Source organism: Eubalaena glacialis, chromosome 4 (assembly GCF_028564815.1).
Source record: "Eubalaena glacialis isolate mEubGla1 chromosome 4, mEubGla1.1.hap2.+ XY, whole genome shotgun sequence".
In the NCBI taxonomy this organism is placed as follows: Eukaryota; Metazoa; Chordata; class Mammalia; order Artiodactyla; family Balaenidae; genus Eubalaena; species Eubalaena glacialis.
Genome location: NC_083719.1, coordinates 77,466,658 through 77,491,229, shown reverse-complemented (window position 1 = coordinate 77,491,229; position 24,572 = coordinate 77,466,658). Strand labels below are relative to the sequence as shown.

Sequence of the window (24,572 nt, the reverse complement as noted above, 5' to 3'; positions counted from 1 at the left end):
CAGTGATGCTAGTGCTGGGGAGTGGCTGCAAATAACAGATTATCATTAGCAGAGAGGTTTGACTGCACAGAGACCATAATCAATTGCTTGTAGACTCATATCAAAACCCTATCAGTGGGGCTTCCCTGGTGGTGCAGTGGTTAAGAATCTGCCTGCCAATGCAGGGGCACAGGTTCGAGCCCTGGTCCGGGAAGATCCCACATGCCGCGGAGCAACTAAGCCCGCGAGTCACAACTACGGAAGACTGCCCACCTAGAGCCTGTGCTCCGCAACAAGAGAAGCCACCACAATGAGAAGCCTGCACACTGCAACGAAGAGTAACCCCCACTCACCACAACTAGAGAAAGCCCAAGCACAGCAATGAAGACCCAACACAGCCAAAAATAAAATTAATTAAACAAACAAACAAACAAAAACCCTATCTGAGTGGCAAGTGAAAACAAGCTCGGGGCTCCCACTGATTCTGCATTGTGGTGAGTTGTATAATTATTTCATTATATATTACACAATAAATGTAATGTGCTTGAATCATCCTGAAACCATCGGCCCCCACCCCTGGTCCATGGAAAAATTGTCTTCCATGAAACCAGTCCCTGGTGCCAAAAAGGTTGGGGACTGCTGCTGTACAGGAATGAGAGATATCTATGGAGAATTGTCTCACAATACTCATGAAAATTCAGTGGCAGGAAAATAATCTCCCTTTCCAGTGGAATCTGTTTCCTTCTATCCAGTAATGAGAACTAAAAAACACAATGTGCTTACCTTTTGCCTTGACTGACAGTGAGTTTCCACAGGTGAATTTAGAGCTCATTTGTGATAACTTATTCCAGGAAATGAGATGAAGGAACCAGGTTGAGGGACTAAGTGATTTTTCCAGGGTCCATATACTGTCTCTTTTGACATCAATACAGAATCAACACCTATGAAATATCTTCTCCTTTGCTCTTGTTCTAATTGTCTTAGGAGCTAGCTTTAATTTTTAAAATTCTTATCAATAAAATATTTCAAAATATATAAAAAATAGTTTATCAGAAGTCCCACCTAAATTAAACTGGTAGTAATATTTTGCCATATTGCCTTTAGATAGCTGTTTTATAAAAAGAAATATAATTAACCATGCTCCGATCGCTTCCTTTTTTTTTCTACCAAAGGTAATCATTATCCTGAAGTTGATGTAAGCATTTCCATGCATATTTTATATTTTAACTACATTTGTATGCATCTATCATCCTATGCATATTTAAAATTTATATAAATGATGTGATACTGTACTTACCCTTCTGAAACTTCCTTTTTCACTCAACATTTTTGATATATATAGCTATGGTTCTATGGTTTATTACTTTAACTTCTTTGTGGTATTCCATTATAAGAAAAAATAATCCACAGTTTATCTGTTACTGAACAGATGGACAATTTAGTTTCCAAAATTTTTGTGTTACAAACAGTGCTTCACTGAACACTCTTGTAAATGACTCCTCGTCCATATGTATGAGACATTTCTCCAGGTATATATCTACAAGGGGGATTGCTGGGTCATGAGGGATACACATCTTCAATTTTATCAGCTGTTGTCAAAATGCTTTTTAGAATGGATACATATTCTTGGGAGCCTTTGTGATTTTTGAATTTGAGGATAATTTCAATTTTGGAAAACTCTTAGCCATTATTTCTTCAAGTATTGCCTCTTTCTCATTTTATCTAATCTCATCTTCTGGAATGCCTGCTAAACATACTTTGGACCTTCTCATTTTATTCTTTATGTCCACTTACCTTCTTCATATTTTCCTTTTCTTTATCTCTTTTTGATACATCCTGAATAACTTCCTCTGATCTGTCTTCCAGTTAACCAGCTCTCTCCAGCTGTATCTAATATGCTCTTTTACTTATTAAATGTATTTTAAATTTCAAACATTATGTTATCTCTAGAAATTCTACTTGGTGTTTTCCCCCAAATTTCCGCTTCTTTCAAAGTGTCCTTTTATAGGTTTATTTCTTTTTAAAAATATATTTTAAAAATACTTATTTATGGTCTTTTAAAATATTATTCTTTGAGATTTTGGGGGGATGCTAATCTTTCTGACTATTGTGATCTATATTGTATCTCCTCATTATTTCTTTGTTTTGTTTTGTTTTAATTTAAAGTTTTTCTCCAATAAGGATTTAAAAAAAATAGAAATCCCTTCTGGCCTTGGTGGTAGAACTGTTCCTCTAGAGGATTTTGCTTGTGCTCTGGAGGTATCAGTCCCTGGTGGAGACCAGCTTCCTCACCTTCTTTTTGGACTGGTGGGTGCAGTTTTTCTAGTCCCCCTTTCACTGAGACTAGAGCTCTGCAAAGGCCTGATCCTCACCTCATGCACATCCAAGTCTCATCTCCAGGATTTTTATTAAAACTCAAGCCCCCAGCCATTATCTCAGGATCCAGTAGCAACCCCAGAGTTCCTGGGACATAATCTCACACACTTACTGCTTGGCTTTTAGTTCCCTCTTCTTTCCTGGCATAGGAGGACTTCTTCCTTCCTTCCTCTCCCCTCCCTCCCTCCCTTCCTTCTTTCTTTCCTTCCTTCCTTCCTTCCACTTTTTGTAAACTCAGTCTTGTATTAAATTTTTGGAGTTTGATTTTATATAGAATTTCTAGATTTTTTTGTGTGAGAGGTTCCCCACTAGCTAGTCTGCCACATTACTGGAACTAGATGTCCTTCAGCTTTACTTCTTAATATCTTTTACAAGTTATAAGATGGTTAAATTTCTTTTTGGAAGTAAATGAGGTGTAATTCTACTTTTTCATTCACTTGGTAAACATTATTTTTATTGAAAACCTGACATATAAAATCAAGAGTTTAGGTACTAGGGATTCATAGATGTCCCATGGACTATAAGGATGATAGGCAAGTAAGCAATGTCAGTAGAGTGTACTGAGTGCATGATTAAAGTGTGCAAAGTGTACTATGGAAGCATCAACAAGGAGCGTATAATTCCTAAGAGTGTAATCAGTGTAGGCTTTCTAGAAGATGATACTGGATCTGAGACTTGAAGGAAGGGAAATTAGCCCAGTGAAGAAGTAGGAGAATCATTCAAGGAAGCGAACAGTATATATTAAGAAGCGGAGGCAAGAGAGAGCATGACTTATGTAGGAAATGTAAGTAGTTCCATATGGCTGAAGTGCGATAAGTGGGAACAGTCCCAAGTCAGGGCTTCTGGGGTCCTTGAGGGTTAGAAGTGAGGAAGAAGCTTTTCTTGGGTAATATGTATTAGCTAGGGTGGAGATTCAGGATTGCCATCGAAAGGAACCTAAGTTGTAGCAAGGAAGAAAACAACATAGCTCAAATGTGAAAGTCTCAGTGAGGAAAGAAATAGAAGTATGAATAGTGAAGATAATGGCCTGGAGAATTAAAAGAACAACAGAGTAATATATGAGGTGTGGTGGAGGTCAGTGAATTGGTCTGTGAATGGAATGTATCCATGGTGCCAGAGTGTGCTGAGAGGTAAGTGGCATAGCACAGAGTTCAGTTTACCTGGAGTAGATTCCAGCATGAATTACTTCAAGAATTGTCAGGCTGGGGCTTCCCTGGTGGCGCAGTGGTTGAGAATCTGCCTGCCAATGCAGGGGACGTGGGTTCAATCCCTGGTCCTGGAAGATCCCACATGCTGCGGAGCAACAAAGCCTGTGTGCCACAACTACTGAGCTTGCGTGCCACAACTACTGAAGCCTGCGCATCCGTGCTCTGCAACAAGAGAAGCCACCATGATGAGAAGCCTGCGCACCGCAACGAAGAGTAGCCCCCGCTCATTGCAACTAGAGAAAGCCCGCGCACAGTAACAAAGACCCAGCACAGCCAAAAATAAATAAATAAAATTTAAAAATTAAAAAAAAAAAAGAATTGTCAGGCTGCCTGTGTCAAGATGGAACTTTGTGGTGTGTAGAAATACAAGAAGTGAAATATGGAATTACTATGCCAGGGGATATGCTTTGTGGATGCATGGAGGGCATCACTTTAGAAAGGTAAGCGGCCTAGTTAACCTATCAGAAGGTAAGTGTCAAAGATCCTCTTCATGTGCTCTGTCTCATCACCGATCTGAGGATGATGAATGATGGAAAGATGCATTTCTACCTTAAATGGTTCTACCAAAACTCTGCTGGCTATCATGTAGCTTGGAATGCCAGTCAGGCAGATTACTTCCCTCAAGAACTCGTAATAGAGGAGCATTGTCATTAGGACACTGCCTATGACTAGGTAGTGTTTCAGCTCTTTGGTGTGGTCTGAGATGAAGCATATAGTGATGGTCTCGTCAAGATAATTAGAGTATAGACGCTGTCACAGGAGCTCTCTTGACAATCTATCCAGGCCTTTTTGGTTGCATGCTCAGCTGTAGAGTGTGTACTGTGTATCTTAGCCTATTTAATGATATTGTGCCAAATATGAACTACCCAAAGACCCAGCCAATATAAGTGGCCTGAAGAGATTCCAGTGGCTTGTGACATGAGCACAGAGAGCTGGGGTCAGGGCTGTCCAACTGGCCATCTTGTTAAAAGAGACTTCCTTTGCACCTGGCTATATGGGTGCTGAGTCAGGTTGCTCCTCAAACCTTTCCCCATTCTGCAGGGCTGAGATTATAGTGGTATACCTGCTCCTTCTACAAGGGGCCTTAGAAACGGAAAACTTAGAAGTTCCTGGTGATTTTTAATATCCACAGCAGCAGTACTTACAGAACGCTGCATCTGCTTAGCCTTGTAAGCTGCCTGGCTGAGTGAAGCTTGCAGCTTAGGCTTCAGTCACCTAGATAATTGGTTTGAATGCTGACTTCAGCCAAGACACGTCAGCTCCCAGACCTAGTTGTTGACTTTGGCAGCCCAACGCAGGGCCACAGGACCAGGAGCTCTTTCTGTGATAGAATCTTCCTTATAGCGGCATTAGAGATGTCTATTTCTACTTTGTACAGACTCTGTGGAGTGGCATAGGCAAGAGATGGGCAAAGTAAAGAAAACTCTTAGCCTCAAAAGTGCGTGTGCCATAAGTGGATCCCAGTGAACTTGTGCTGCCTTTTTCAGGATGAAGGTCAAGAGGCTTATCTAAGTAAAGTTTCTTCCTCACCCCCACCCTCCAAGGTAGACTCCAGTTTGGGGTTTAAACTGTAAACCTCACAAATATCAGGAACTTCTGTAGCTCCTTGATGGGCTTGCCATGAGGCTATCTTGGGTGGTATAATTCAAGACCTGGGAAAAAAGGACAATTCCTAGAAAGTAGAAGTCTTGGAATCTTGAAGACATACTTTTGCAGGTTGGCCAAGAGGTTGGGACATTTGAGCTTTTATAGGACCACCTGATTAAGAGCTCATTCAAGAACAATGCTCCACAGGATGTTAATACTGGGATAAATAAAGTCAGATAGCTTTCTTTTCTGTGGACTGCTAGGAGTCTTTCCTGTCTTCACAAGTATTGTGGGTTGCTAAGCAAAGACATGATCATGTAGCTTTCCCAAACCTATAGGAAACACTGTTTTCTGAACCTATAAAAGCAGTCAGTGCTTCTTCCAACACTTATTTGTGAATCACTGTTAGAGTTTTTTCCCCTATAACTCCCTTGATATCTCTCATCAAGATGGTTTTGGACAACATAAATTAAGTTGGACCTGGTAGTTCTCCTACCTGCAGGTTATCTGTAAGTGGGTCTCTATTTTCTAAACAGCTTATAGTTTGCTTTTTTGTGATTTATCTCATTATTAGTGAAAATAAGATGAATATAGATATTTCTTTTATGAGACAAGGCAGTCAGAATTATGTGGGAGAAGTGGAGCATGAAATAATGTGGGAGAAATTTAGTTAAAGATTGAAATATCCATGTATCTTATATGTTAATATTAACAAATTCAAAAAAGAAATATATGGGTATAATATTGATATCAAGATACTTTTAACTTAAAATGCAAATAAAATTCATGTAACAAACAATGAGGTTAAGATAAAAATTTTTGAAATAGGCCAAGACAATCTAGACGAAGCCTTCCATTTTCCAAATTTCTCCTGTTTATCTCAGTTTTTACCATACACTATTCCTGCTCATAGCAAACCAAAATGAAACAGTGTGGTTTATAATATGAAAAACATGTATTGCAAGTGAGTCATAAAATGGAAAAATGGCTACTTAGCCAGTAGCCACATAAATTTTGGAGGAAATGTATTTTCTACAGGGCTGATTTATTACAGGAATAGCAAGTATTTATTAAAGGCATTAAAATGGTGAAAAAGTGACCCTTAGGCAATATACAGATTCATCGTTGAGAAGCATAACGTGTATAAAATACATATTTATTTTGAAACTAATCAATTTTAATTACTTTTAGGTGAAGGACAAAAATCTGAAAAAGAAAGATGCAGTGAAACAGAAACAGAGAGTAATTTTCCCTGCATGCAGACACCACTTTTATTTTTATTGTATGTGGCCTACCAATTATTGACTATGGACCTTCCACTTAAACATTCATATATTCACAAACTCATGAACCTTTTACTCTACTAGGAGGCATTCTGTTGGAGTATATCTGATTTCCTTCCTAACCTCTGCTTCCTACTTATATGTTTGTCTCCTTATAGCCCAATAGTGGGATTCAATGTCATGCTATCATTTTGATTCCTTCAGCAAGAGGGAAAGAGCAGCAGCTGCTTCATTTCATGGAAACTCTTTCCAGAAGCCAGGAACTCTGGGAAATTTTCCAGACTGACTTATGGAGAGAGTGGGCTAAAACTGCCCCCACCTATGCCTATGTGTAGGAGTTGGTATGGCCTGAAAGGTAGAGAATAAAAAGGGAAACTCCCCTTCCCCCTCCCTCCTTACCCCACCATCTCTTCGCTACTTGACTAGATAGTATTCTTGGCTTCGGCATTCCATAAATCACTTGAGAGAAGAAGGGAAATTGTGATGGGCAGTTTTGTTCTTCATCAGTAGTGGCAGCAGTAAGCAAAAACTGAGTATAGTACAACAACAAGCACTTAGAACAGGACCTGGTACACAGTGCCATGTAAATGTCTGTTCAATAAAATATTATCACATGTTCTTCAGAAGCACCTTTTAAAAGGCTGCAATATACCTTTGGGTGGATATAGCATAATTTACCGAGCCATTCTGCTATCATTGTTTCAGTTTTTCAATGTTATAAATAACTTTTCAATGAACACATACATACTCTTCTTTCTAATTGGTGTGCATTTTTACTGTGCATTTACGTGATTTTAGGATACAGCCTGTACCTTTTGGGAGTTACTGAAGCCTCTGAGTGGCTTGGCTTTTACTTCAGAGGAGCATGGCTAACTGCCACTTCACTGCTGAATGGGAAGGGAATGTTTTTCCTAATGTCATCATTTCATATCCTTATAGCTCAAGGCAACAGAGGTAGCCTGTAAGAGAGTATAGGTCCCTTAATCTGAATATATTATACTGGTCCCTTAAACTGAATATATTATAATGTTATGTTGAGGCAGGGACACCTTCTAGAAGGTAGAAACATCTGAGAGACAAATTCTTTATTGGTGTAAACGTCTACATTTCAAAAAGCATGCTGAATATGAGCACAGAGTATTTCCTGAAGCTTAATGATCATCTAAGGTTAATGCCTGGCCTTCAGCAGTCTCATGATTAAAATTTCCAAGCAGGTCATTAATCTCCAGGAAATGCTTCGTATTTTGATTGCTGTTTGCTTAATTGAAGAGGTGAAGAATTTAGTAAAGGATGACTACATTAATTTGGATAAAGACTGTTTTTCTAACAGGCACAGCGGCACCCCCTAGTGAGCACACTTGGTAAATGTAAGAAAGTTAAAGTAATTCCGATTTTGGAAATGCAAGAATTTTTATAGATTTGTCATAGATTTAAATTAGCAAAAGAAAGTATCTTTTTGTAAAGGAGAAAAACAATATATTTTCAGGATGTGAGAAAACTCAGATCTAAAGTAGATGACTTTGTAAATATTTGAATTCTCATTTTACAATAACATTGTAAAATTTAACACTGTAACATTGAAAATTTTTTGTTTTAATAAGAAAACTCTTTCATTTTTTCAGGTCAGAAAGGGATCTTTCTTTGAAATCATTTCTTTCCCAGCAAAGACTGCTTTAACTAGCATAATGTATGCTTCATATGCAGCACTCATTTATTTGGTAAGTTAAAAAAATTACTAGAATCTAGAAATAAATGTGCTTATTTTATGTAAAGATGTACTGTATAGTCCATTCATAAACCAAGGTATTTAAATTCTCTTGTTACACAGAATAATTTTACATTAAAAAATTACATTTCTAAGGAGCCAAGTCAATCCACCAAAAACTAAGTTGCTTAAATAACTAAAATTATTTTATTTTTATAAAACTTATTACTATTTGCTCAAAACATTTTGGTTTTGCTTTCATTTAGCTATAGTTGTTTTGTTTCAGCCATTGTGCCATGGTTGGTTAAAGTTCAGTATTCTGTCTTTTGAATTCCAGAAGTGTTCATTAAAAAGCATGACAAAAATATAAAGAATTTTATAAATTATAAGGGTTATTTTCTTTTAATCCACTGCCATTTATACTTATCTTTAATTTTTTAAAAAGTGTACAACATACAAAGAGAAAAGTACACACCTTGATGAATTATCAGAAAATTTATTAATCTATGTATCACACAGGTCAAGAAACAAAACATTATACCATCATGTTAGAAGACTCCTTCTTGCCCCTCACAATCACTAACCTCTTTTTTTTTTTAATTAATTAATTTTATTTATTTATTTTTGGCTGTGTTGGGTCTTTGTTGCTGCGTGCAGGCTTTCTCTAGTTGCGGTGAGCAGGGGCTACTCTTCGTTGTGGTGTGCAGGCTTCTCATTGTGGTGGCTTCTCTTGTTGTGGAGCACGGGCTCTAGGCACGCGGGCTTCAGAAGTTGCAGCACGCAGGCTCAGTAGTTGTGGCTCACGGGCTCTAGAGTGCAGGCTCAGTAGTTGTGGCGCACGGGCTTAGTTGCTCCATGATATGTGGGATCTTCCCAGACCAGGGCTCGAATCCGTGTCCCCTGCATTAGCAGGCGGATGCTTAACCACTGCACCACCAGGGAAGTCCCACTAACCTCTTCTGTAAAGGCAACCATTATTTTGACTTCTAATACCATAGTCAGTTTTGTTTGAGTTGTATATAAATGAAATCGTATACTATATGTTCTTTTGTATTTGTCTTGTTTTGCTTAACATTATCATTGTGAGATTTGTTGCCTATAACAGTAGTTTGTTGATTGTCATTGCTGTGTAGTATTCCATTGATTATATAGCTATTTATCCATTCTATTTTTGAATATTTAGGTTATTTACAACTTTGGCTATTGTGAATAGGTTGCTATGAATATTCTTGTACATGTGTTTTGGTGAAATTGCTGGATTGTAGAATTTGCATATGTTCATCTCTAGTAGATATTGCCAAAGTTTTCCAAAATGGTTTTAACAATTCATCCTGGCAGATTATTAATCCTAGTTGCTCTGTATCATCACTGACACTTGGTATTGTCAATCTTTTCCAGTATAGCTGTACTTGCGGGTATGTAGTACTATCACCTTGTGGTTTTAATTTGCATTTTCTTGATTATTAATGAGATTGAATACTTTTATACATTAATTGGACATTTGGATATCCTCTTTTGTTAATTTCTGTTAGTCTCTTCTCATTTTCCTACTTGGAGTTGTCCATCGTTTTATTATCAAATTGTACTTTTAACTATATTACTAGAACAAGCCCTTTTTTGGTTGAATATGGGCAGATTTCTTTTATTTTGTGACTAGCCTTTCACTTTCAGCAGTGTCTTTTAAAACAGAAGTTCTTAATTTTAATGTAGTCCAATTTATTAATCTTTACATTAAGTGCTTTTTATGTCTTAATTAGGGAATCTTGATGTACATCCTAGGTCCTGAAACTACTCCCTCTGATATATCCTAGGAGCTTTGTTATTTTGCCTTTCACTTTTAGATTACATCTGGAATTGGTATGAGGTAAGGGTAAAATTTTTCCTCCGTTGGTATCCAGTTGATCCAACTCAATTTATTGGGTAAGAAAAAACCCTTTTCCTATTGCCCCAGAACACCTCTTTTTTAATAAATCAAATTGTTCTTAGATATGTAGGTCTGTTTATATTCTCTCTGTTCTAGTCAGCTGATCTGTTTGTCTTCTTGCACCAATTCAACACTGTATTATTTACAGGAGCTTTACAATAAGTCTTGATAACTGGTAGAATTTCTCTTTCCAATCTATGAACATGGTATATTCCTCTGTTTATTTAGATCTTCTTCAATTTCTCTTAATAATTTTTATGGCTTTTTTTGTTAGAGGTCTTTTACATATTTGTTAATATTTTTGATCATATTGAAACACACAATAATAAAGGTTAAATTTTCCCCATAACCCATAGATTCAGTGCAGTCCCAATTAAAATCTGAGCAGGTGTATATGTGTACATTGACTAGTTTATTCTAAAATTTATAGGGAAATGCAAATGGTAAAGAATAGCCAAGACATCCTTGAAAAAAAACAAAGTAAAAGAACTTTTTAAACATATTTACAGTTTCAAAAACTCTGAATTTATCAAATAAAAAATGTTGCAAGTCTTTTAAATGTTTGAGAAATGCTCAGTATCTTAAATGTGAATCTCATACAGAATTGATGCAAATAAACTGCAGAAAATGGGTGGGATGAAACAGCTATGGTGAAACTAAAACAAACTAGATTAAAAACCAAAATTTCTCTAATTTTTCAAAGGCTTTTGAGATCATCCTACATGATTTGTCATGCTATAAACTTTCTAAGTAGTAATAGAAACCGTTTTTTGGTGACCTCTGATAATTGGTCATATATGCATCCAAGACGTAGGAAAGGTCAGGGCTAGAATTACAGTTTTGAAGGCAAAAAACATATATGTTGGAAGTTAATGCCCCGTGAGTGGAACCATGCCAAGTGAAAAGAGTAGAAAGTCGACAGAAATGTGAAGAACAGCTTACATTTAAGGTGAGCTAAGAAGAAATCCATGAAGGAGACAAAGGACCAATAATTAGAAAAGTAGGAAGTGAATCAGGAGAAACACTGGCAAGGAAATAGAGACTCAGGAAGTTGTGAGTGGTTAAGTGTCACGTACAAGCAGAAAAAGTCAAGTAAAATGAAGATCTGAAAAGTGTCCATTAGATCTAATAGTAAAGATGTTGGAATTAACCATCTTGAGAACTATTTCAGTGGTGTGATGGGATAAGGAAGACAAATAAGCAGGAAGAGTGAAGAGGAGATGATAAAATGGAAATCATGAATGTAGGCCCTGGTTTGATGAAGAAAAGAGTGTGTGTAGCAGTCAAGAGGGACACAGAGCCAGAGTGATTTTTAATTTTTAAATTTTAAGATAGAAGATATTTCAGCATGTTACAGGTTGCAGGGGAGGAGCTAGTCAAGAATGAGAGGTTGAAGAAGCAGGGAATAATTGATAGACAAAATGGTAGAGTATAGGTTAAAAGCAAAGATAGAGAGATGCTGACCTTGATCAAGACCCTTCATTTTCTGAGACTTGGACAGAATTGGTTAGAATGGGCACAGATAAAATGTTGTAAGTGAGGGAAGAAGAAATGTATCAAATAGGATAGGGCTTACCAACCTTTTTTCACAGCATGGCAACATAGAAAATGATCATATTTGTGATAAATGGCTAAAGCTGTTTGCATCTGGAAGTGATGGACCTCAAGGTTTATAGCTCTAGATTTGGGTATACTCAGATACAAGTAACAAAAAATACCTGAGAATACCTTAATCAATACAGACATTTAAATATCTCTCCTAATTAGAAGTCTGGAGTTAGGCAGTTCCCGGGTTTGTACAGTGGATCTACAATGTCATCATGAACCCAGGGCCCTTCCATCTTTCTCTTTGGCTATCCTGTTTGTTGTTTTTGGTCCTTAGGTTTGTTGCCTCATGCTCAGGCCTTACATCCATATCAGTGTCCAAAGCAAGAGGGAGGAGATAGTAGAGGCAAAAGACAGAGTCTTTTTTATATGAAAGGAGGAAAAACTCTTCCAAAAATCCTTCCTATCTTCCTCCACAGCAGACATTTTTTTTAGTTGGCCAGAACAGGGTCACATTGCCATACAGTAACACAGGGAAGTGAAGGAAAGCATCTGGTGTCCGCCCATTCTATAGTGGGAGACAGGCAAGAAAAGAGGAGGCAGGAGGTCAGGAGAAACGAGGCTGTTCAAGCCAAGGTCCTGAATTCTTTCTCTGTTACCCTCTTCAGAAAAACCTTCTAAGCATTTATAGCCTATTATGTCACCTGGGAGGCATCTCTTTGGTAAAATAAGCTAGTTTAGGTGTTTTCATATTTTATAGATTTTATTATTCTTGTTGCTTGCCTTAAATACTTGGCATCATCATCTTCATCAGTAAACTTATAGGCTTAACAGACAGCTCTTAGTGATTCTCAATTTTTGAAGTTATTTTTCTCTATGTGCTTTGTTTTGACACACTAAGTACTGAATGGCATTTTTTGAGGGAAAGTGGATCACAAGTTTGCTTATAAATCACTGATCCATTAACTTACTAAATTCTTACCAAAATGTTTATGCCCTTCCAGTTGCATACAATTGGTATAAGCGAAGTCTAGGGGAAAAAAAGTAAGAACAAAAACCTACTTTGAGATATTAACATGTTTGAGGACAAATTCCATCTCTCAGAAAATGTTTCAGAATTGTTTCATTTAATTAAATCAGAGAATAAAGATGTAAAACATCTAATGAATTGGGGAAAATATAAAGCATGTCTTTATTAAAGCATACTATGTTTTAATTTTCTTTCTAGATTATGGTATATTTATAATAAGGAATCAATCTCCTCATGTTTATCATGTGCCAGTGGTACCTGGAAGAAAGTGCTTAGTTTTTTTTTTTTAATATTTATTTATTTGGGTGCGCCAGGTTTTAGTTGCAGCATTCAGGATCTTCGTTGCATGTGGGATCTTTAGTTGCAGCATGCGGGAACTACTTCCTTGACTAGGAATGGAACCTGGGCCCCCTGCATTGGGAGCACAGAGTCTTAACCTCTGGACCACCAGGGAAGTCCCAAACGTGCTTCTTTCTTAGAATATACAGATTAATGACTTTATGTTAAATGTTTTATTGGATTTTTATCTGTAAGTTTAGTAGCTTAAAAAGAAACCTTACTTAACATTTTTTATTATTATTAGACAGTCTGTGTTAATGCTGTGCTGGAGAAGGTAATGAAAATTTTCCAAGAAGAATCCATAAGGCAAAACAGAGAGGAGAGTGAAAATCTTAGAAAAGCCTTAAAAGCCTTTTCTGAGCCTGTGCTTTCTGAGCCTCTGTTTCCTGAAGGTGAAGTCAAAGCAAAACCTTACAGGTCATTACAGGAGAAGCTGGAGAATATTTCAGATCGCCCCAAACTTCCTGCTAATAAGTTGAGTAATAAGATCCAGGTTTTACATTCTGTGTTTGACCAGTCAACTGAAATGAATGAATGAGCAAATCTGAACTTAAGTATCACTGAACAGAGCTTAAGAGTTATCTAATGACATTTCATCTGACAAAATTAGGAAACTAGTTTTCATATTCTGACTGCTCTGCTTTGAAAAAAAAAAAAACAGTCAGGGGGACTACTGCTAAAACGTCATTCTCAAGTATTTATATGGTAGAGAAAATAAAATGAATCGATGTAGTATATATGACTATGGATATTTTTTGATGAACCAGAAAATGTACCATTTGGTGTGTTAGACTCTATGCTATGGTTTATAATATGGGCATGTTTATAATACATTTATGTTTTTATTAAAGACTCATTTAGAGTATCTCTCCAATTACTTATCTGGGAGGGGAAAAAACCCTCCCTGTTAAAATGCTACATATCTTTTTCAGAGATAATAAAAGGATATATATATTTTCTATCTACAGGCTGTATAGTTTCAGTCTGCCTATTATCAGTTATTTTAAAACTCATCTGTAAAGTTATGAAGAACTTGTAATTCATAGATGTAAATTTATAAAACAAAAGATTGTTTACAAATCTGATGAGGTCTGTATATGAGAGCAAGACATGACATGACATTTTTAATTTCCACAGCTAGAGAAACAAATTAAGAACCAAAAGCCAAGTCCATATTACTCATTGTTGCCACTGGATCCTGAGAAAAAATGCTTCTGTGATTGGTCCTGCAAACCAGGGTCATGGTTTTGCCTGCAGGAGGTACTTTGGCTTCCTCCATGCATTTTAAATTCTGGACACATGTTAAGTCACTGGAGGATTAGCACCTGATATAATAGGCTGGGATGTACCCATCCCAGAGATGGTACATTTCCTGTACCTGAAGAGTAGCTGCTACCAAAAATAGTATTTATAAAAAGCCCAGCCCTGGCTCATTAGTAGTCTAATGAATACCAAGTGTTGGAATATGGGTAGCATGTAGCAATACATCAGAAAAAAAATGTAATAATATGTAGCAAAGGGCTCTGTAAGCACAGCCTTAATGATACATACTTTATTCACTTATTTTAACAATAACCAAGGGAAAGGATCCAGGTAGGCCCCTTAGAATATTAAGCCTTAATTCAGTCCTATGTCACTAAGAAGATTACTGTGGTTTGAAACTAAGCTCCAATTTTGACAAACAGCTTTTCTCACTCCGAATTAATAATCTGTTCATCCTAGTTCTTTCTGGTCCCACCTACTCTTATATTCTACTATGTGATGCTGAGTTTTAGATGATCAGTACCCAGGGTTTTATAGTACAGTGTGGGCATGACGCAACCAGAACAGCGTTGGCCATAAATAACTGGCATAGAAAAAGCAGGGTGAACCAACTTAGTATCAACCCTGCCTATAAACTCAGAAGACTCTGAGAAACAACACCCTATATCTCTTCTCTCTATAACATTTACATGAAACACTTAGTTGTACATACATGCACAAAATTCTATAAAAATAAAATTAAAAAAAACTTTATTTGAAAATTTCATATAGGCATTCAAAGTACTTTGACTCGCTGAAACTTTCACATCTCTTATGGCTGGGGAGCAGCTGTATCTTCCTTACTTTGAAACTGCCTTGACTGGAGAGAAACGGAGCCAAAGTTTACTTGGTTTTGATGTCAGGCAAATTAAGTTTCTTGTTTTTAAATTCAGCATGTAAACTGATCCCATTTTGGGAGGTATTTTTTAAGTGTAAATGGTCTGCTATATATTTGGAAAAACTGAACAGTTAAGATTTAAGCATTTCAGTGTGTTTAAATTTTACCTAAAAAAAATTATAATGATCAGTAGGGGAGGTGATGAATAATACATGCATCAATGAAACAAGAATGGAAGAATGCTGGTAATTGTTAAAGGTGGGTGATGGAGGTTTATTATTCTGTTTACTTTGTATGCATTAAAATTTTTCCATGATAAAGTCTGCTATATCAAGTAGGGATTTTCCCCCTAAATTTTTCTTAGTAGATCTAATTTTTTTAACCTTTCTTCACTTTGGTTATTCTAAATTATTTTCATCCTTCTTAAAATGCATATTCTAAACCTATAACCTTCAGGTTCCAATCAATCCAGAGGATTGGCTGAAATGTATTCTGTAGATCCTGATGATGATCCTGACATCACACTAAGTACATGTGCGTTTGAACCTTTCATTTATATGATTGTTAAAGATAATAAATGTGCCTCTTTTGGAAAAAGTTAATCATCTTTGGTATTGAAGCAAGGTTATTCTAAAAATACTTTCAAAACATACACAACATTTTTCATTGCCATAAAATTTTATCAGGAAGAACTCTGAATTACTTTGAAGACTCCAGTGGCATAAAAATCAGAGTCACACTTAAAAGGCTCATTAGAAAGAGTCACATAAATATTCCCATTGTCCACTGTCACTGTGTGAATCCTTTGCTTTATTCCTTTGGAGCACCACTTGGGTTTTGCTGATGGATCTTTAGGGTTTATAGACTGATATAGTCCTTCTCCTGTGGCCAAAGTAATTTTGTATTTATGCCAGGGGCAAACTATACATGATCGTCCATCAAATTCCTGGGGAAAGAAATAATTGATTTTATAATATGACATTTCCAATGTTGACAATAAACCTCAGGCTCAGAACAGAATCTATTGCAGAAGAACCAGGTTAAAAAACAGGCTTCTCTTTTTTCCTGCCATTTACAAATTATTCAGCATAAGGCAGAATCTAATCTTAGCAGTCATCAAGTTCCTTTTGCAGTTGATAAGAAACCCAGTTTCTTAGAGCTCTATCAGAAGATAACTAGCTCAGGCAACTACACCATGTGACTGCAGTGTGTTGTTATCTGTTAGATATTAATGTCACTTTCTTGACAGAAATGGGGCAAGGGCTTCAAGTGCTTCTAAACGAATTTTCACTAGCTGGTGGAAGAATGGTAAGCTTCAGATATAATTTCAAGAGAGGTTACTAAAGGCATAAGTGCATATGTTAACTGAAGAGCAATTTATGACCCAAAGTAGTTAATTCCCAACTTTTAACTGTCTTAAAGCAGTGCTTCTAAAATTTTAAAAAGCATGGGAATCACCTGGATCTTGTTTAAAGGCAGCTCTTGTTTAAGTTCCGTAGTCCAAGAGCAGGGCACAATATTCTGCATTTTTAAGACACTCCCAGGTGTCACCAGTGTTGCTGGTCTATGGACCACACTTTGAGTAGCAAGGTCTTACAGCTGTCATTATGGTCTGAAACTGAGGGAAATTCTTCCACACTATCATCCAGATGCTTACATTTTATCTCTACACCAGAAGTGCAGAAATGCTGTTTTGTACCACCCTCCCCTGCCAGAACCGTCAGCAAACAACAGTTTCATAATTCATAAATTCATTCATAATTTAAACACACATGTTTTAACATGAGGACAGGTGTGGAACTAGGTAGATATGAATTGTAGAGAGAGTGGAACACTAAATTTAAGCATGTACTTTGTACCAGTCAGAGAGATAGAGATAGTGAGGGGAGAGGGAGAAGGGGAGAGAGAGAAGTTTCATGAAGTAGAAAACAAGAAATTAGGCAGCTGGTTTGAGAATGCAAGGAAGTAAGACAGTGTCCCCATTCCTTCCTCAGTTAAGCCTTCACAGTGTTACTTCTTTCTTAAAATATATATTTTTATATCTTTATTAAATTACAAAAGTAATATATACATTGGAAAAATTCAAACTATGTAGAAGTGTATAAAGTAAAAAGTGAATGTTATTTTTTATTTTTAAAAAATGGGATCTCATTAGACCTATTATTCTACGACTTGCTTTTTTCACTCAAAAATATATTGTTGACAATCCATGCCTCATTAATTTAATGGTTGTATACTATTCCATAGCATGGCTATTCATAATTTAAACTGTTTCCTATTGTTAAAACATTTAGATTTCCTTCAACTTTTCGCTACACTGAACCTCTCCTATATATGTGTGTGTGTGTGTGTATATATATATACTTTAGTGTATATATATATATATATATATACTTTAGAGTATATATATAGGTAAGTGTATATATACTTAAACATTTGTGCAATAATATGCAGGGTAGATCTCTTACAGTATATTTGCTAGTTCAGAAGACAGGCATATTTTTCATATTTACCTGTAAAATGGTTTTCTTTACATTGTAGTGTTGTGAATTCCTAGAATATTGGTAATTGTACTAAAGCAATAAAATATAGTTCAAACCCAAATATAAATTATTTTTGAATAGAGACTGTAAATATAGTAAGAATATAAATAGGAAACATCTGAGTTTGTTGAGAATAGATTTAATTTTACATACCTCTATTTCTCCTAAATGTAAAGGTCCTCCTGAGTCTGCAAAGGAATTGAATATTACATCTAGTCACTAAAAAAAAAAAATGAAATTTTGAAGTTTCATGGATAGTAAACAAATACAAGGTTTACAAATGAAAAATAAAATCTTACGGTAACAGCGAATATCCATAGCATGATATTCTCCTCTGTGGTAGAAAATGACCACTTCTCTATCATGGACAACAGCTGTCATTCTATCAGATTTTTTAATATCTTCTTCTCTGCCAACACAGACAGAAGAATATTTCTTCGTTTCAGGATCTTGCTCAGAGCCATCAGGATCCATGCTAGTTGAACAACAACAAACCACAAACAAAAAAAGAAAGAAAAAAAATTACAGGTGGTCTTCACTAGTTCCACTACACTTAACTCACAGAGATAATCATATCATAAGAGAAGACTTATTTTTCTGAGACTGATGGAGGTACTTTTTTTGTAGCTATATAAAATAAAAAAAAAAAATACTGGATAATAGTTAGTCATGATTGTCAGCTAGAGCTCTTAAAACTTGCCAAAATTAGGGAGGACTGCCTACTTTGAGGCTGGACTATTACTTGATTCACTTCATTGCATTAGACAGATATTTCAGAACTCCTAAGATACAGACACTGAAGTATCACTATCCTTTTATTCCCTCTCAAATTCAGTGGTAAACAACATCTGCCTATTGTCCATGTTGTTTTCAGCTTCTGCTGAAGGTAGGATTTTTCAATAGTCTGAATAGTCTTGGACCCCTTGGTTGATGTGGCTCACTTGGTTTTGCCTGGAGTGGGCAAGCCAGCTCTTATAGATCAACCAGATAACTGTATTCTAGTGGAAGGGGATAAGTGTGAATGGATGTCTTCCATTTTCTTAACTCACACAGAAAATGTCATTACTTTCTTCTGTCTTATTTGGGCATTCAAAAAGATGACTTTCCCCTCAATTAATTTATAGAAGTATATAAATTTTAGAGAATTTGTAGGTATTCTAAATATATTTTTTTCTTAGCACAGATATTCAGCCTATTTTTTTGAAAGCAACCCTTCAAAGAGACTTCTGTGTACTTTAAGAACACAGCCATAGTCTGTTAATTCCATAAGAAAGAAACATCAAGATATATCATTGTCAGGCATTTAAGGCCCCATGTAGAGGATTTTCCCAAGGGCCTCCCATATGAGGGTATTTAAGTTTTTTTCCTATGATAGTTTCTAAATAAAACTACATATCATGTTTTGCCAAGAATTTCTATATTTGTTCTTTCTCCACTTCTAATTCTAAATCTGGCCTATTATTCCTATCCTCTTTTCATTAGGGTTGCTATCCCAAAGTTTCTGGAAACATTCCTGCTTTTTCTCCCTATCTCAGGAGAGAGATTGTGGTGGTCCATAACTTTCAAAAAGTGTAAAGAACCATGTATCTTAGGATTGACAAAGAGCTTTCTCCCCTAGGCAAGAGTATATTTTGAATCTTTGCATGTAATGCAATAAAAATCACAAAAATTGAGGCCACTCAAAGGGTTGTGCTTTTTCCTTTATCTCCGAATAATTGGAGCAAGGGTTAACAATGCAAACTTCAGTGTACAAATTTGACATCTCTGTTATTTCCTAAACCTGATTTGTGTAATGCTTTCCTTTATACATTGAATTCAAACCTCCTTCCCCTCCCCAGTAAGACAATTGAGTGAGGCGCAAGAGGCTGGGCTCACGAACTAGAGTGAAGGAGCAACAGAAAAGAAATAAAGGGTAGCTCCCAGGTTTTAGGTTTGTGCGACTACATGGTCTGTGACTGTGAATGGGAAGACTGAGAAAGGAATGATATTTTGCAGGAATGGAAAAATCAGGAACTAGTTACATTTTGCACATAGTGAGTTTAAGGTACTTAAAAGACATCCAGGGAGATATCAAGTCCAAAGTCAGATATATGAGACTAGCATTGAGAATCACTAAAGATATAAATTTGGGAGTTTTCAAATTACAGAATTCAACAGAATCACTTGGAGTGGGAGTGTCAATAGGGAATAAGATCTAATACAATTCTTGAAGTACATCCAACATTTCGATTTTCTGGGTTAGCCATGGCTGACCAGAGGCTGTATTACAACATCGCTAAATGGTTACCTGGTTTTACTTGATTTTGGCAGGTACCCAAAGTACACAAATTACTCAGGTGGTAACATTTACTCCACACTGTTGGATGTGCAGCCTTTATCACATTTTGTGACAGAACAGACAGAGGGGGAACAATGATAAGAAAAATGGGAACAGACAGATGAAAAGAGGAGAGGGGGAAATTGGCTAAAGAAAAAGAAAAATATGGAATATGAAACACATATAACTGACAAAGGACTAAGATTCAGAATATATGAAGAACTCCTATAAACAAGAAAATAACAAATAGCCATTACAAAAATAGGCAAAAGACAAGAAAAAATATTTCACAGATGAGGAAATTTGAATGGCTAGTAATCACATGTAAAGATGCTCAACCTCATTTGTAGGAAAATGCAAAAGAAATGTAAAGCAAAGTCAAAATTGGATACTATTTTCTATCCAACAGACTGGCAAAAAAATATAACAAGTATTGGTGAGGATATGGAGCAACTGATACAGTGATGACAAAAATTAGAGTTAAGACAGTCTGGCGTTACCTAGTAAAGCTGAACATATTCACGACCCAGTATATTCACGACCCACTTCAGGTATATTCCAGAGAAGTGTGCACAGGTACACCAAGAGACATGAACAAGAATGGTTATAACAGCAAAAGACAGGAAACAACTCAAAATCCATCAACAGTAGAATGGATAATTTTTATACTCATTCAATGCAATGCTGTTTAGCAGTGAAAAATGTATGGCTACATCAAGTTGGATTAATTTCAAAAATGTAACTTTAAATGAAAAAAATTTTAAGAATTCAGAGTATGCTTCCATTTTTATCAAACGGAAAAAGGGGCAAAACTATATTATTCATGGATAAATGTATATAGGGAAAATTTACAAAGAAAAGCAAGGGGATAATAAACACAAATTTTCTTAAATGTCTGTCAATATATTACATTTAGTCTTATATTTAAAATTACTTTTTTTCAATATTTAAGTTGTATCCTACTTTATATTTATGTAGCAAATGGTCCAAAATCCAAGAAAAGGGATAAAATGGTACTTTCTATCCTCAGAGAATGTGCCTGTACATAGATCATGAATGGACTATTTGAAAGTTTTGTACAGCTTATTTCAAGACTTGCCACTACAGGAGGAAATAAATGAATAGTTCTCTTACTTATTTTTTTCCAGGCAAAAACTAGAAAAGAAATACTAGTATCAAGCAAGCAACAAAACACATGAGATGTGGAGTAGCCTCAGAAGTTAATTAAGTTCTACCCAACTCCCAAATATATGAGAACCAAACATTATCCTTCCTCGTTTAAGTCTCTTAGAACATAAAGTCTTTGCAGGGTTTTCCCCCAACCGAGGAAAACCGTAGGCAACTTTGCAGGGGCTGATAAGAAATGAGCAGAGAAAGCTGGGGCTAAACGATAAAGATTTCAGAGAAATATGATTAGTTTTGCATTTGCATTTTGCTTAGGAAAGTATTATCTCATCCTTCAAATAATTGTTCCCTCTAAGCATCATAAGTGGTTCTATTTATTTATGATATCTGGTGACTATAATTAACACCCATATTATTCTTAATTAAATACTGTGAATATCACAGTCCATTCATACAACAACAGGAGTCAGTGTGTTCACCTTAATTACTGTTAGTTTGATGCACTATTCATATGCTCCCACACATTTCCTCTGTTTTGAGTCAACTTTCAGATAGAATCTTTTTTTTTTTAAATAAATTTATTTATTTATTTATTTATTTATGGCTGTGTTGGGTCTTTGTTGCTGCGCACAGGCTTTCTCTAGTTGTGGCGAGCGGGGGCTACTCTTTGTTGTGGTGCACGGGCTTCTCATTGCGGTGGCTTCTCTTGTGGAGCACGGGCTCTAGGCGCGCGGGCTTCACTAGCTGTGGTGCGCGGGCTCAGTAGTTGTGGCACACGGGCTTAGTTGCTCCACGGCATGTGGGATGTTCCTGGACCAGGGCTCGAACCCGTGTCCCCTGCATTGGCAGGCGGATTCTTAACCACTGTGCTACCCGGGAAGTCCCCAAGATAGTAGAATCTTAACAGAATAAAAAGAAAGTGAAAAATTAAACGGCTTACCCAGTATGGGAGCCAGATGAAGAAAACTGCCTTCTGAAATGTTGAGCCATTTTATTCCACAGTTCTCTTCAAGAAATATTTTTTGGCCTGTGCCTAAAATTAGGTTTCTAAAGGTGCTAACACCACATAAAATTACAAATTAGCTAAATGGATCCTCTGTCTCTATTAGATACCTTTCCAGCATAGGGAATCTATTCAGGTTGAATTTTTAAAAAGCATAACTTAAGTTTCTAGAAGGCAGTGGGACAAAAGAAACATGAAATTAAAGGAATTTGTTATTCTTCTTGAGCACAAAAGCACAAAGTTGCTTTTACTGCGTCTGGGGACTTGGCCTACACGTTATCAGAATGCATAGCTCCAGGGTTACACCCTTGCTTTTAGGTTCAGAGAAGAGATGCCTTAGTTTTATATTGCTTTGGATGGCAGAATAATAACATAAAACTAGCTATCCTTCAGTGAGTGCCAAGTGCTTGGACTCTTTGCATATACGAATTCATTAATTCTCAGAAAAATGCCTATCTTCCAGATGAGGAAACTAAGGGTAAAGGACCTTCTTTAACAAAAGCTTGCCCAAACTCACAAAATAGCAGTGAAGATTCAAACCGAGATATTGAGTCTAAACTTTGTGCACACTGATATATAAATCTTAACATTTTATCTAAGTAGCATCCACGGATTTATAAAAATAGGTGGCCTGCGGGTAAACTATCTTGAAGGTACAAAACCTTTTAGTAAAGATATGTGTGTGTGTACACCATATATATATCCGAAGATGATGGTCCTGAATTTTTTTAAATTTAGGAACGCCAATGTGCAAGAGTCGTGTCAACAAATGTTTAAAACAGGATATTTCCCTAATAATTTAATCAAGTTGAGCAGCCGCCCTGGAGCTACTGTCGTCTGTGATATTAGAGATCTTTGAGCACCAGGTGCGCTCACCTGGGTTTAAATCCCGGCTCTGCGTGACTTGGGAGAAGTCGCCTAATTTCGCTGCGCTGCAGGTGCGCGGCTATAAGAAAGCCCTGCACATAGGGCGGTGGTGAGGGATAAATGCTTCTCCATAGTAAAGTGTCTAGAGTACGGCCGGAGCGTGGGAAACGCTGCGATCACGGTAGCGGCCATCTCTGAGGCCTGCCCTCTCTGACAGCTTATGAGCGAGGACTTCAGGCTGTGTTTAACGTTTGAGTAAAGACGGACTGCAGTTTTCAGACCGACCGGCGCTCAAAAACCACAGAGACAGCCCGAGCGTGGCTGTCCAGATGTGGATGATCGTTCCGCCTGCAGACCTCAGGAGACGGATAACTAGGACGGCTGGGGCTGCAGAAACCCTGGAGCGGTTTTTAGGCGTGAGAGCACACAAATGCCAGGAAAGCTTGTTGAAAAAGGCCCACTGAGGCGGCAGGTCCGGGGTGCGGCCCAGACTCGACGGTGAACAAGCTCGGTGATCCTGCAGTGCCCGGGCGGAAGCCTGCGCTGGGGGTTAACGGTTAAGGAACGCGGCATCGAGGCCGGCAGAGCTGCAGTGCACAGAAGGGCCGGGAGCAAAAGCCACACAACACCCGCCCTCGCCTGCTCCAACTCGCCGCCGCCGCCGGAAGCCCGAGCCCTGGCCCGCCGTCCGGCCGGAAGCGGCGAGCCTCGTGAGCCCCGCCCGGCGCCCGGCCGCCCAACCCCGCGGCCAGAACAGAACTTACCTGCCTCGAGTCCCCTGCTCCACCTCCGCGAGACCCGGCTGCAGCGCCCCCGCGTGACGCTACTGAGCCAGCCAAGGCTCCGGCCACCGCGTGGAGCTCCGCGGGGCGGGGCGGGGCGAAGCTGCCCACGTTTCCCGAGCGCGCCTGACCCCGCCCCCGGGACGGCATATGGGGCTCAGCTGGCTGACGACCCCACTTGACAGCGACCGCCAACCACCCGCGGTCCGCCGGGACCTCCGAACTGACAGTCTTAATCGTGTTTGACAAACGTAGGTGCCATCAGTTTATTTTTAAATGTTTGTTGAGCTCACCACGTTTATCCAGATTTTAAACTCACTCAGGGGTCTTATAGGAATTTAGCTCTATAAAAATATTTACCAAAGTTCGTCACGATGCATATAATCTATGTATAAAGATGTTTATTGCAAGGAAAGAGTGACAGTATCTCAAATGGGCATCAACAGGGAAGTGGTTAAATAAAATACAGTGTAGACATGTGAATTACTTTGTAGCCACATACTCAAGAGCACATTGGAATATGCTTTCTTTGGTGTAAATAAAAGTTATTTCTCGAGATACAAATATGTAGATATATACATAAGCTTTAAAAAAAATTAAGAGTGGTTACGTGGGGGAGATGGGTTTCACTTTCATTTTTTGAACTTTGCAACTTTTTTTCTCTTTATACTTCCCTGAGAAAAAAACAAAAACAAAGCAAAACAAAACCCACACACCTCATACTTGTGTTCAAAGTTGGAAGCTAGATGAGTCTCCTAGGTTTTTTAAGTTTCCTTGGCTATCTCCTAATGCAGTGGTTCTTAACTTTGGTCACACTTT

At 37.5% G+C, this 24,572-nt stretch overlaps 2 protein-coding genes across 2 annotated transcripts in view; one reads left to right on the top strand and one right to left on the bottom strand.

The window, feature by feature from the left end:
• The window catches only part of SPATA9 (spermatogenesis associated 9), a 78,021-nt gene extending 64,507 nt beyond the window's left edge, over nucleotides 1-13,514 (top strand). The window contains exons 4-5 of the mRNA XM_061189461.1: nucleotides 8,056-8,151; nucleotides 13,221-13,514. Coding sequence (XP_061045444.1) covers nucleotides 8,056-8,151; nucleotides 13,221-13,514 — 390 coding nt within the window. The remainder of the gene's footprint in view (nucleotides 1-8,055; nucleotides 8,152-13,220) is intronic.
• A 2,277-nt stretch (nucleotides 13,515-15,791) lies between these two features.
• On the bottom strand, nucleotides 15,792-23,827 carry RFESD (Rieske Fe-S domain containing). The gene is made up of 4 exons (XM_061189462.1): nucleotides 23,736-23,827; nucleotides 17,959-18,134; nucleotides 17,813-17,847; nucleotides 15,792-16,062 (listed from the first exon to the last, which is right to left on the bottom strand). The coding sequence occupies exons 2-4, from the start codon at nucleotides 18,131-18,133 to the stop codon at nucleotides 15,799-15,801; spliced, it is 474 nt and encodes a 157-aa protein (XP_061045445.1). The 5' UTR covers nucleotide 18,134; nucleotides 23,736-23,827; the 3' UTR covers nucleotides 15,792-15,798.
• Nucleotides 23,828-24,572: the final 745 nt, after the last annotated feature.

Coding starts and splice junctions, on each gene's coding strand:
- RFESD (XM_061189462.1), bottom strand. CDS start 18,133: ATGGATCCTGATGGCTCTGAGCAAGATCCTGAAACGAAGAAATATTCT. Junction 17,848..17,958: donor TATGGATATTCGCTGTTACC/GTAAGATTTTAT, acceptor ATTCCTTTGCAG/ACTCAGGAGGACCTTTACAT. Junction 16,063..17,812: donor TACATTTAGGAGAAATAGAG/GTATGTAAAATT, acceptor TTCTTTCCCCAG/GAATTTGATGGACGATCATG.